Genomic DNA, 12473 nt, shown 5'->3' with positions numbered 1-12473 from the left:
ACTGCACTTTTCATGTAGCCTAATTTTAGCCAGCTAACTGCCTAACTACAGTTCAAGCAATATTATGTTCTAAAAGTTCAAATCCAGTTGCTGCAAGATTATGCTGCGACAATACTGGTCAAATCCATCTACCTTCATCACGATACTGTATATTGTATGTGCATAGTAGAAAGAAATACAACAAATTAAATCAGTGAGTCTTTTCATGAGGAAACATATTGCTTGTCACAACATGATCAACAGTTTAATGTGATATCAACATGCATAAGCACTGCATTGGCAAAAAATAAAAGTGTAGATTTTTTTCAGCATAATATGGCACAAAAACGAACAAAAAAGAAGCGTTTTACATTTTCCCAAACATTTTAGAAATTCAAATACAGATAGATATGTGTAGAAGGTTTCTTCTCTTCCAGAAAGCAAATATTTGATTCACAGTGTTCTGGAGCAGAAATGAAAGAATCATCAAGCGTCTTAATTCATCAAGAGAGTCTTCATTAAACACACTGATAACGAGTGATGAGGGATAAAAAGGAATCATTTAACATGATTATCACTTGATAGTCTCTGGGTTGCATTAATCCGTAAATACAAAGTGAAATAAATAATTAGTAGCTCCAACGATTCTGTGGGCAGCTGAGTTTGAGTGTAATTGTAACGCCCTTATGTGGTGGTGAGTGAAAATGTGACAAGAGTCACGTTGCTTTGCCAGGTGTTTGGTTGGAGGTTGTGGGGAACGTAAATTGCAGGATTTGTAACATGTGTGTAGCAGCAGTTTCCACTCCATGCATGTTCTTGTTTTCTAACCTTACCCTAACACTTACCTTAGCCACTTGCTAGAGTAGTATACCTAAACTTAACCTTACCCTGCCTACCACTTACCCTAACCACTTCATAGCATGCCTAAACCTTACCCATTCTAGATGTTCATTACTTACATTTGTTTATGCTTAAGTAAGAGTGTGCAAAGGCGCCTCGGTATGGAGATGGCCACATACCGTACAATGACCACGAAGTGAGTTTCCCATGGCAGTATTCAAATATATACAAATCCGTATGAGATAGTTTTGTCCTATACCATGGATAGAAATAACCAAAGTCCATGTTTTTTGTTTTTTTACTGTATTCATTCTTGTTCTCTATCTAGAGTAGGCAATCCCTGATTGGCTTATGTTAGCCAAACAAAATATTTAAAGAGTATTAGCTAGCTTTTGACACATAAAAAGAGAAATTACTTTTTCAAATCTCTCTCACATATACTGAACAACCAAACATGGATGTGGTGTTAGCTGTGAAAAGGAGCAGGATATACTTTTGTGAGAATAATTGTGTGTTTTTTTTCTGTCTACTTCTGATTGTAAGTGGTTACCACAGACAAACAAAATCTTGGCCCTCTGATCTTTGAAGATTTTTCTTTAGTTTACTCTCTAATGATGGGCAGAAATGGAAGTCAAAGGGTAACGAGATCCCACACAATGCCTTTGAACCACATACAGTACCTGTACAAGCTCTAATGTACAAGCCAATGTCATGACAAAACAATACGCCATAAAACATGGACTTCCCATATCGTACACCAATTCAATAAATAAGATAAAGTAGGCTTATACTGAGTACACATTAGAGTATCTTTAAATAGTTTATACAACAGCGTTATTAAAAATCCCAACTTGTGTTTTTTTTTTTCATTGAAAAGTCTCTATTACAGATGGCAAGACAGGTTTAAGTTACACGGACAACATTTCCCTTGTATACACGTTCGCAACTCACAACAAGAGAATTGGCCATTACATTCAAACAACAAAATGCCTTCTCTTCAAACAATATTCAACTTTAAAGACAAAATTACACTGTGTACATTTTTTACATTCTGGGCAATATCTAATAGAGCAATAGCTAATATGTTTTAACAATTGAAAACGACTCCATGATAGGCTACCATGTAACATATACAGCAGTAACATCAGGCTTTAATGTGTAGCGTGAAGCTATATTATAGACGCTCATTTCAATAGCTACTTAAGAGATCAGAAATACAGCATCACAAAGGACCAACAATATGCACATGCACATATAAGAAGGCAAACTACCAAACATTCACAGTTTTGATGTATGATAAGATGGTCAGTGAAACATCAAAATCCACATTCTTTCCTTTCCTGAGAGTCAGACTCAGCAATCTTCCTGTGATAATGACGGAGAGAACGAGAGAGAAAGCAAGATAGAGGGAGAGAGAGGGAGAAAGAGAAAGAAAGAGACGCTCACTACACATATGATAGTATGTCCAGTATGGCACATCATCTGGCGTGGCGTTATTCTGATGATGGAACAGCGCTGATGTGGAACTATGTAGCTTGAGCGCATATCCAGTTTTCTTCATATTGTCTTCATACCATTTCCGAATCGAAACATGGAACCTCATAGCATTAGGTCTCAGAAGGACACTTGAAAACAACCAATCATCATGGCCGTAGTTGAGCTGGCACTCGGTGACCTCCAATCAGACGTTGGTGCAGTTGGTGGAGGGTGGTGTGTTGTCCACCTTGCTGCGGAACTCCTTGAGTTCGTTGAGAGGGGAGTTGGTAATCTGACACCTGAAAACCTGCTTGTAGGCCTTCCTGAAGTTCTCCGAGAGGAAGGCATAGATGACAGGGTTGACGGAGGAGTTGCTATAGGCCAGGCAGTGGGCCGCCACCCGGAACAAGAAGGACCACTGGGTCAAGGGGAAGTTGCCGAACTCCACCCACAGGTGGACCACATGGTGGGGGAGCCATGACAGGCAGAACACCACCACCACTACAAGAACCGTCTGGGCAGTCTAGTGGGGAGAGAGAGGGGGGGGGGGCACAGGGTAAAAGGTCTTCAAGTATGAAGAGTGCAATTTGTCCACTACAGTTTTATCTTTTTTTTTTTAAATGGACTTCTGAACGCATCTATTAATGTCAATACATTGTCTAGTTGTTATAACTATGTGCGTCCACTAAGCATGTGACGTGTATAACCTTGTCCCTTTACGAGATTGCCTTTCAGTAGAATCTGGGATGTTCTCATGTCTTTTGCCAAAACTAGCAGAGTTAAAGGTGGCACCTGTCAGATGAAATGCCAATTTCATGCTTGCTGGCCTGCTCTGTCTTTCCCCTGCATTCCTGGCTTGCAGATTGATTTACCGCTGTGTTAAATAATTAGCACGCAACATGGGAGATATATTAAAGAGCGGGAACATACAGAGAAGGCATTGGGGCCAGGCTGGAGATGTTTACAAATGTGTCTGCTTGCTTTCTGCTGCTATTTGGGTAAAAGGGAGGCTTGAGTGCCTGCCACAGCAGTCTCCTAGCCCCACTAACATGGTAGCACATGGAGCTTTTCCAGGAAACTGGGAGACGATGCTCAGAAAAAAGGAGGGAGGGAGGGAAGGAGAGAGGGAGATGAAGGACACAGAGAGAGGAGTGAGGCGGGGAGAAAGATATATGGTCAAAGACCGATAGGAACGCAGGCTACAAAAAACAGACCTGTAATATCGAGACAGAGAGATCAGACATGCAAACACAGAGGGATAGACGTAGCTAAGTAATGAATTGAATGAAGTGAGGTTTTCAGTAAGCTTGGTGGCATCATGAAAATGTACGTAAGTCCAGCTCAAACACCTACCATTCAGCACTACAACCAGCCCAAAATCAACATCAACCACATTGTTGCGAAAGGCACAGCCACATAAAAAACCTCCCTTTCACCTGTTCCCAGGTCTCCCTTGAAGGCTAGCAGAACTGACTGTACCCTGAATTCCCAATCATTCAGATCTGTCAAATTGGTATGTGTAGTGTTCAATTACTCATTCAACAGTCAAATCCCAAATTTAAAATGGAAATAACCTTGACCTGTTATTTATTGTTACCATCATTAGTCTAGGTGTTTGAGTCTATGTGGTGTTTCTCTTGGAGACCGAGCACAGTTAATTTGATGGTGACAACTTGTGAATCTGTAAATAGTTCTTGGGCTCATATATGGAAATATAAATGTATAAATCACTATCTTAAGTTACTGTATATGGTATGGAAGAGGAATCTGAATCTGTTTGTATAGTACCGCACACATACACATATACCCCCCCCCCCCCAACACAACACGCACACACATGCCCAAACACACACGCCCACACACACACACAGTCAGAGGGGCTCAAAATCCCCCAAAAGACAAAATCAATGAAGTGAAACAGCGGAGGTAGGACATTGTGACTTCCCCACTGCCATCCTCACATTGAAGGGCTTTAGTTCTCCATTTAGAGGCTATTGGAAGAACAAGTCCAGCATTGGCATCCATAACGATTCCTGTGTGCTGTTTAACTATACGCCTAATTGAATGAAATAACAGAGTAAAACTGTTAAATCTGCTAATTAACTGTGCCTCACACCTCCTACACAGGGAATTCATTAAAACATAGTGGCATGCCAATCAAAAACAAACCCATTACCTACTCCAGGGAACACCTTTTTTTTTGCAGAACAGCCTAAAGATGTTTTTTAAGACTGCAATCGCTAACAGCCGTCTGTTGACATTTAATTTATTTGAGTAGGTTTATTATGAAGTGCCAGAAAGTACTGGAATTCATATGACACATCCCATTTATAACCAAGTGCATGATACAAAAATCCAGGTTTATCTGGCCTCCATTGATCTCCCATGTTACGATTCCCTTTATAATAATCCAAACACATTGTCAGGATTATTTTTGAGGAGTGGATTGAAAGTAAAACATTTGCTCAATACGCTTGTCAAAGTAAAAGGACAAAGAGGATGACAGGAGCTTTAGAGATATCCCTATGAGCACAAGATGTTGAAAATCTGTATTTTTTTGTTGCGCTGGGATGCCACACACGACAGTCTATAAACACCCTGTCCTCCTCCTGTGTGTACCTAGGGCTGATAAGTGGAGACGTTTTTATAACAGTGGCGATAGTAGCATGATTTTCCCAGCTGCTCCTGACACGCCGTTTCACAGCATTGGAGGAGTAACTGAACTGATGGCTGGAGATCGAGGCCAGCCAGTGTACAAAACAATATGAACACCTGCTCTTTCCATGACATAGACTGACCAGGTGAATCCAGTTGAAAGCTATGATCCCTTTTAAATCCACTTCAATCAGTGTAGATGAAGGGGAGGAGACAGGTTAAAGAAGGATTTTTAAGCCTTGAGACAGTTGAGACATGGATTGTGTACGTGTTCCATTCAGAGGTTGAATAAGCAAGGCAAATTATTTAATTGCCTTTGAACGGGTTATGGTAGTAGGTGCCAGGCGCACCGGTTTGTGTCAAGAACTGCATCGCTGCTGGGTTTTTCACACTCAACAGTTTCCCGTGTGTATCAAGAATGGACCACCACCCAAAGGACATCCAGCCATCTTGACACAACTGTGGGAAGCATTGGAGTCAACATGGGCCAGCATCCCTGTAGAACGCTTTCAACACCTTGTAGAGTCCATGCCCCGACAAATTGAGGCTGTTGTGAGGGCAAAAGTGGCAGGTGGATTCAATATTATGAAGGTGTTCTTAATGTTTTGTCCACACAGACACACAAGCACGCACACAATTGATTATACCTTTAATTGAACACCTTGCGTCTTGATCTGCCTATGGACACAGTCTCCGTTTTCTTTACTCATTTGACATATTTAATTGTATCCACAGTTAAAGCTTTAATTGTAAATAAATGAGGCTGGTTGGGTGAGATGATTGACGACTCAAACATACACATCGATTTGAACCAGGTAGCAATATCTCATCAGTTAGGTTTCCATCCAATAGGCAATATATTTTCATGAGAATATTCAAAAAATCTGCATAAAAACAATATGTGCATTTTCCCACCAGAGATGTGTTTCCATCGAATTGACTTATTGTGGCTGTGCGTAATGACATAGTCCACATACAAATGACTTTTGTCGTTAAATTCCCATGTACCGGATCAAAAAATATAAGTTAAATGGGTTTCCATCACATTTTCAACTCTACCGATGGTTTTGTCACAAAAAAGTTGCATTATATAGTGCATGTGCCCCATGCGTTTATATTTGTCAAATCGCAGCCAAGCATCGATCATCATGTCACCAGAGTAAGACCGTTGATATTTATTGGAACGGAGCATCCCCACCCTGTGAAGTTCATCATCATTTATTTCATTTGTAGCCTAATAAACTGAAGGAAGGCCTGAGTCTTAGTGGGAGGACCACACCCCGTGTAATCGAGTGACTCCGAGTGACATAAAGATCCCACCTTGTCTATCGTATTTAGCTTTGTCAACATTTGGAAAGTTTACCGACAAATGAACTGTTTCCATCAGGCCTGTCGTGACATTTTTTATCCGACATGTACTTTACCTGCATAAAAAGGTTGGATGGAAACCTGATTATAGTGAAGATATTCCTATAGACAAATATTATTTCATTAACCAAAGTTTATACTCATTGAATGACATTTAAACTGTCTATGTGACAAAATGAGAATACATTTTTGTAAACACATAGTTCAGACCAACATGAATATTTTATTCTTTAGTTATGCGTAAGCCATGTGGACCAGTGTCTGGGCATATTGTTAAAGGCCAACACTAAAGAGGCGAGCAGCAGCAGCAGCAGGTTGGCTTAGACAGGCAAATGGCCATTATGAAGAGTAATGGCTGAAAGTCCAGTTTAATTGCACTTTCCCACTCTGCTGCTTCACTCAAGTGTGGCAATTGACAGGCGCTTCAGGGACATTGTAGATGGAATGTACTGTCGATACCAAGTGCCTTATATTCAATTTACAACACTGACTAAGTGTATTGGTTATTTTTCTTCACTAGACTGTTATTTTTGCCTAGAAAACTGGCGATGGGATGTTGGTTCTTCCATGGTATACGTTGCAGCTCTATGCAGGTGCGTCAGTATGTGAGGACGGCTAGGGGGTCGTCCGGACGGGGGCTAAGCCGCTAGTCCGGAAGTTGGAGACAGCTTTTTCCTACAATCTAGAGCCATAATCATTATGATTAATTCTATGTCAATAATATTTCTATTTGTCTGCATATCTAAACATACCTCTTGAGCTGTCTGTGGTTCTTCTTTGAAAGAAACTAAATATGCTTCTCTGCATCTCTGCTAAAATCTGGGTAAAAGATTGAAAGGAATGTGAGTTTTGTTCAGTACATGTAGTTTTTGCTTGCTTTTTTTTAAGTCTACCAACCTTGCCAGAAGACATGTCAGCTAAGATAGTTAGACAAGCTAGCTACTCTAACTTGACTGATAGCATGAAATGGCTTCTTGGTAGTCAGATATGAGGTTGGGAGATTGGGAAGCTATCTGTGCCTGCTAAAGCCAACATCATAAAATTGCTAGGTGGCGAGAAACAACAACCACTATATATATATATTTTTTTTTTACATCATTATGTCTTTGAAAACATCTTATCCAAATAGTGTTTTTAGGCTACAGGGATAGAAGCTTTATAAAGCTTAAATGATATTGAATGTTTTAACACTTGCCTAGAGCTCTTGACAAGATGTCTAGAAAAATCATTAAAGTAAAAATGTCAAAAAACAACAAAACAGTGGCCCCCACACTTGTTTGACATATAGCTGAGCTGAGTGATGAGGCGTAACTCCTTTCAAATTCATAGACAGCTCTTTAAATGCAAGGACTGACAGGCCAAGATGGTCAAACTCCTAGATATAGTTTTAACCACATTTTGAAGCTAAACGATGTATCTTTACATTCTTGATGTAAACAAGTAGTACAACCTTCTATTTTGGGTTATGACAAAGCCATAGTGGGTCATAGTGCTAAGCTTATGAGACATGTATAAGTTATATTCTTCAAGAATCATTAAGTAAATATTAAGAATTGAAATGACAATTGCACGGCTTCCTAAATCCCAGACCGTAGCTTTAAATCCAAGACTGTAACTAATGTTGGTCTTGTTCCCCTACTATTCCTGCAGGACAACTGGTGTGGAAGACTGTAATACTCCAACATAAATGCATTTGTGGGGCTGTCCGCCATACACTAACGATCACCATCAACAGTCAATATGCAAATGTCATGAATGGTTTTACATACCTTCTTTTTCGATGCCTCTGACTTTTTGGACATGTTTCTGAGTTTTTTGTGCAGGTGATTTAAAACCTGAAAATGCATAAAGAATTGTGTGATGACCTATCAAACGATTAATTAAAGCCTATGCTATAACAAATATGTAATAACATTGTATTGAAATCGTTTATTTTCAAAGGCTATCTAATTTATGTCTTAGTTGTCCCCATCTTAGATTACACAAACTCAGAAATTGACATATGTAAAGGCAATTATCTATCAATACAATATTAAGCACATCAGGATTGCTTGCGTACCTTTGCGTAACAGAACGAAATCAGCAGCAGGGGCAATACATAACCAAAAACAAACGTGCACACAACATAGACTTTCTTTTGGTTTTGATCCGGCCACACTTCCCAGCAATAGGTGTGATTCTCGTCTCTCTGGTATATGTTGTGTATGACCGCGACTGGCGCCGCCATGGCCAAAGAGAGTATCCAAATGACCACCACTCCGATCAAAGCGTGCTTTGACACGCGGATGTAGGACGACTTTCTGGAGTGAACAATGGCAATGTAGCGGTCCACCGACATTGCGGACAAGGTGAAAATACTGACCAGCATGGAAACGGTGAAGAAATAATGAATAAACTTGCAGATGAAGGCACCCAGAACCCATGTCGGCATCATGTAAATAGTTGACTGAAAAGGGATGCAGAAAAGCAGGTAGGACAAGTCGGCGATGCTAAGGTTTAGGATGAATATGTTGGTGGTGCTCCGTGGTTTTCCGGGTTTACTACGGGCGAGCACCGTGATGACCATGGAGTTTCCCAACACTCCAAGCGTAAAGATGAGTCCGAAAACCAAAAGCGTAATGAAGTTGTCCATACCAATCCCGAACAGAAGTTTCTGGTTTTCCTCCTCGACATCGGTTCTGTTGAGATACCATGACGCAAATTCGGTTAGGTTGTCCAAACCAGACGAGTTCATCACTTTTTCTAGTGCTGAACTATTTTCAAATTTAAGTGTAGGGCGCACAAATGCCTTCATATGTCTTCATGGGTCGTTTGACAGTAGCTGGCAGACGTTTTTGCCTATTCAGATAATAAAAGCATAGTTTGTTTCAATGTCTCTTGAGTCTCTTGAATACAGCCATCAGACAATATTGTATCTCAATTCGTTACAATGTTCCTCATTGTTTTTCGATACAATGTAAGTGAAGATACTTTTTACGTTACATTTTGTCAATATGTCTGAAGTTAGCTGCCCAGAGTGTATGTACTGTTCTATATATTCTTGGTGCGTAATGCAGTTGCTGTCTCCACCGGGTGCGTCCTCAGTCGCTGGATGGCTCCGCTCAAATCCCTCCTCGCCCTATTTCCCCCTACATATTATAGAAGGGGCTGGGCTGCGCGTCTCACGTCAGCTTTCAGTACCACCGCCCAAGATGTACTAAAAAGCACTCCAAAATGAAACTTGGCCATAATTATGCACAATGCGATGTATAAGACATCGAATGACATGATTCTCTTGTTGGCTAACATCTGGGGTGATTGCAATTGCTAACAGCAGTCTAATATACACTGAGTGTACAAAATATTCGGAACACCGTCCTAATATTGAGTTGCACCCCAGTTTGGCCTCAGCACATCCTAAATTTGTCGGGGCTTGGACTCTTCAAGGTGTCGAAAGCATTCCACAGGGATGCTGGCCGATATTGACTCCAAAGATTCCCACAATTGGCTGCATGTCCTTTGGGTGGTGGACCATACTTGATACACACGGGAAAATGTTGAGCGTGAAGTACGTGACACACTCAAACCGGTGCGCCTGGCACTTACTACCATACCCTGTTAAAGGCACATGGCACACATAGACAATCCATGTCTCAATTCGTCTTTAACCTGTCTCCTCCACTTCATCTACACTGGTGGATGTGGATTTAACACATAAATAAGGATAGCTTTCAACTGGATTCACCTGGTCAGTCTATGTCATGGAAAGAGCAGATATTCCTAATGTCAAATCAAATTGTATTTGTCACATGCCCTGAAGACTTTACTGTGAAATGCTTATACTTACAGGCCAACAATGCAGTTCAATGCAAATAGTCCGGGTGGCCATTTGATTCATTGTCCAGCTTTATCTCTTGAAAATGTTGTGTACACTCAGTGTAGTTGGCATTCATCATGTCTGTGAAATGGGCCTGTTGGCTTATGAAACAAGGTGTTGGATATGTGGTTAGCCAATGAAGGATAGTGGTCCAGGCTTGACAAACATTATTTCATCCCAAATTATTATATTTTAAAAAAATGACAAGCATTAGCTCCTCTCTGATAATGGTAAATGATTGTGTCTGGCTCTTGTTCTGGCAGTAGGCCTAGAGCATGTATTTAGGGACAGGATACTTCATGAGATGGAGGCATTTTCAGTAAAAGATACAGAATCCACAATAGCCCATTAGTATATCCCCCAGGGTTCTCCCCTGTGGATGGTCAAATGTTGGTGCCATTCCTCCTCTGCTGAACAACATCAGGACAAAGAAAAGTGTGCTCTCCAGAACAAATCATTTCAGTTATCTCTGATATCCTTCAATTTGCTTCCACTCACCCATGCCATTTACTAATTGATGTTACAGCCCTCTGGTTAATGGAATTCTCACACATGTGCAGGACTAAACAGTACAGACGAGATTCATGACTGGTGGATCATGCTTAAAACACACACACCCATACACGCATGGATACACACACAGACATACATGCACAGACACACACACACATATGCACACACACACACACCCAAACACACACATGCACGCACACACAAATACGCACACGCAAACAAACTAGAGGTCGACCGATTAATCGGAATGGCTGATTAATTAGGGCCGATTTCAAGTTTTCATAACAATCGGAAATCGGTATTTTTGGACACCGATTTGGCCAATATTTTTTTTAAGAACACATTCTTATTTTCAATGACGGCCTAGGAACGGTGGGTTAACTGCCTTGTTCAGGGGCAGAACGACAGATTTTTACCTTGTCAGCTTGGGGATTCAATCTTGCAACCTTACGGTTAACTAGTCCAACGCTCTAACCACCTGCTTTACATTGCACTCCACGAGGAGCCTGCCTGTTACGCGAATGCAGTAAGAAGCCAAGGTAAGTTGCTAGCTAGCATTAAAATGATCTTATAAAAAACAATCAATCAATCATAATCACTAGTTAACTACACATGGTTGATGATATTACTAGTTTATCTAGCCTGTCCTGCGTTGCATATAATCGCTTAGGTACACGTTGCTCCAACGTGTACCTAACCATAAACATCGATGCCTTTCTTAAAATCAACACACAAGTATATATTTTTAAACCTGCATATTTAGTTAATATTGCCTGCTAACATGAATTTCTTTTAACTAGGGAAAATGTGTCACTTCTCTTGCAACAGAGTCAGGGTATATGCAGCAGTTTGGGCCGCCTGGCTCGTTGCGAACTGTGTGAAGACTATTTCTTCCTAACAAAGACTTTGCCAAACGGGGGATGATTTAACAAAAGCGCATTTGCGAAAAAAGCACAATCGTTGCACGAATGTACCTAACCATAAACATCAATGCCTTTCTTGAAATCAATACACTGAAGTATATATTTTTAAACCTGCATATTTAGCTAAAAGAAATCCAGGTTAGCAGGTGAAATTATTAACTAGGTGAAATTGTGTCACTTCTCTTGCGTTCATTGCACGCAGAGTCAGGGTATATGCAACAGTTTGGCTCGTTGCGAACTAATTTGCCAGAATTTTACGTAATTATGACATAACATTGAAGCTTGTGCAATGTAACAGGAATATTTAGACTTATGGATGCCACCCGTTAGATAAAATACGGAACGGTTCCGTATTTCACTGAAAGAATAACCGTGATAGTTTCCGGATTCGACCATATTAATGACCTACGGCTCGTATTTCTGTGTGTTATTATGTTATAATTAAGTCTCTGATTTGATAGATCAGTCTGACTGAGCGATGGTAGGCACCAGCAGGCTCGTAAGCATTCATTCAAACAGCACTTTCGTGCATTTTGCCAGCAGCTCTTCGCAATGCTTCAAGCATTGCGAAGAGCTTCAAGCATTGTTTCTGTCTTCAAGCCTATCAACTCCCGAGATTAGGCTGGTGTAACCCATGTGAAATGGCTAGCTAGTTAGTGGGGTGCGCGCTAATAGCGTTTCAAACGTCACTCGCTCTGAGACTTGGAGTAGTTGTTCCTCTTGCTCAACATGGGTAACGCTGCTTCGAGGGTGGCTGTTGTTGATGTGTTCCTGGTTCGAGCCCAGGTAGGAGCGAGGAGAGGGACGGAAGCTATACTGTTACACTGGCAATACTAAAGTGCCTATAAGAACATCCAATAGTC

The 12473-nt window shown here is 40.8% G+C and overlaps 1 protein-coding gene across 1 annotated transcript; it reads right to left on the bottom strand.

Moving 5' to 3' along the window:
- Positions 1-222: 222 nt before the first annotated feature.
- On the bottom strand, positions 223-9460 carry LOC115177314 (galanin receptor type 1). The gene is made up of 3 exons (XM_029737968.1): positions 8378-9460; positions 8088-8153; positions 223-2818 (listed from the first exon to the last, which is right to left on the bottom strand). Exons 1-3 carry the CDS (start codon positions 9110-9112, stop codon positions 2501-2503), a joined length of 1119 nt encoding a protein of 372 aa, XP_029593828.1. The 5' UTR covers positions 9113-9460; the 3' UTR covers positions 223-2500.
- Between the last annotated feature and the right edge of the window lie 3013 nt (positions 9461-12473).

Source organism: Salmo trutta, chromosome 37 (assembly GCF_901001165.1).
Source record: "Salmo trutta chromosome 37, fSalTru1.1, whole genome shotgun sequence".
NCBI classification, from domain to species: domain Eukaryota; kingdom Metazoa; phylum Chordata; class Actinopteri; order Salmoniformes; family Salmonidae; genus Salmo; species Salmo trutta.
The sequence above is the reverse complement of the archived record's forward strand: the minus strand, read 5'-3'. Positions and strand labels throughout refer to the sequence as shown.

What these genes read in the sequence shown, in the direction of transcription:
- LOC115177314 (XM_029737968.1), bottom strand. Translation starts at nt 9,112, where the DNA reads ATGAAGGCATTTGTGCGCCCTACACTTAAATTTGAAAATAGTTCAGCA. An exon ending in TTTCGTTCTGTTACGCAAAG is followed by an intron (nt 8,154 to 8,377) that starts GTACGCAAGCAA and finishes ATGCATTTTCAG; the next exon opens with GTTTTAAATCACCTGCACAA. An exon ending in CAGAGGCATCGAAAAAGAAG is followed by an intron (nt 2,819 to 8,087) that starts GTATGTAAAACC and finishes TCTCCCCACTAG; the next exon opens with ACTGCCCAGACGGTTCTTGT.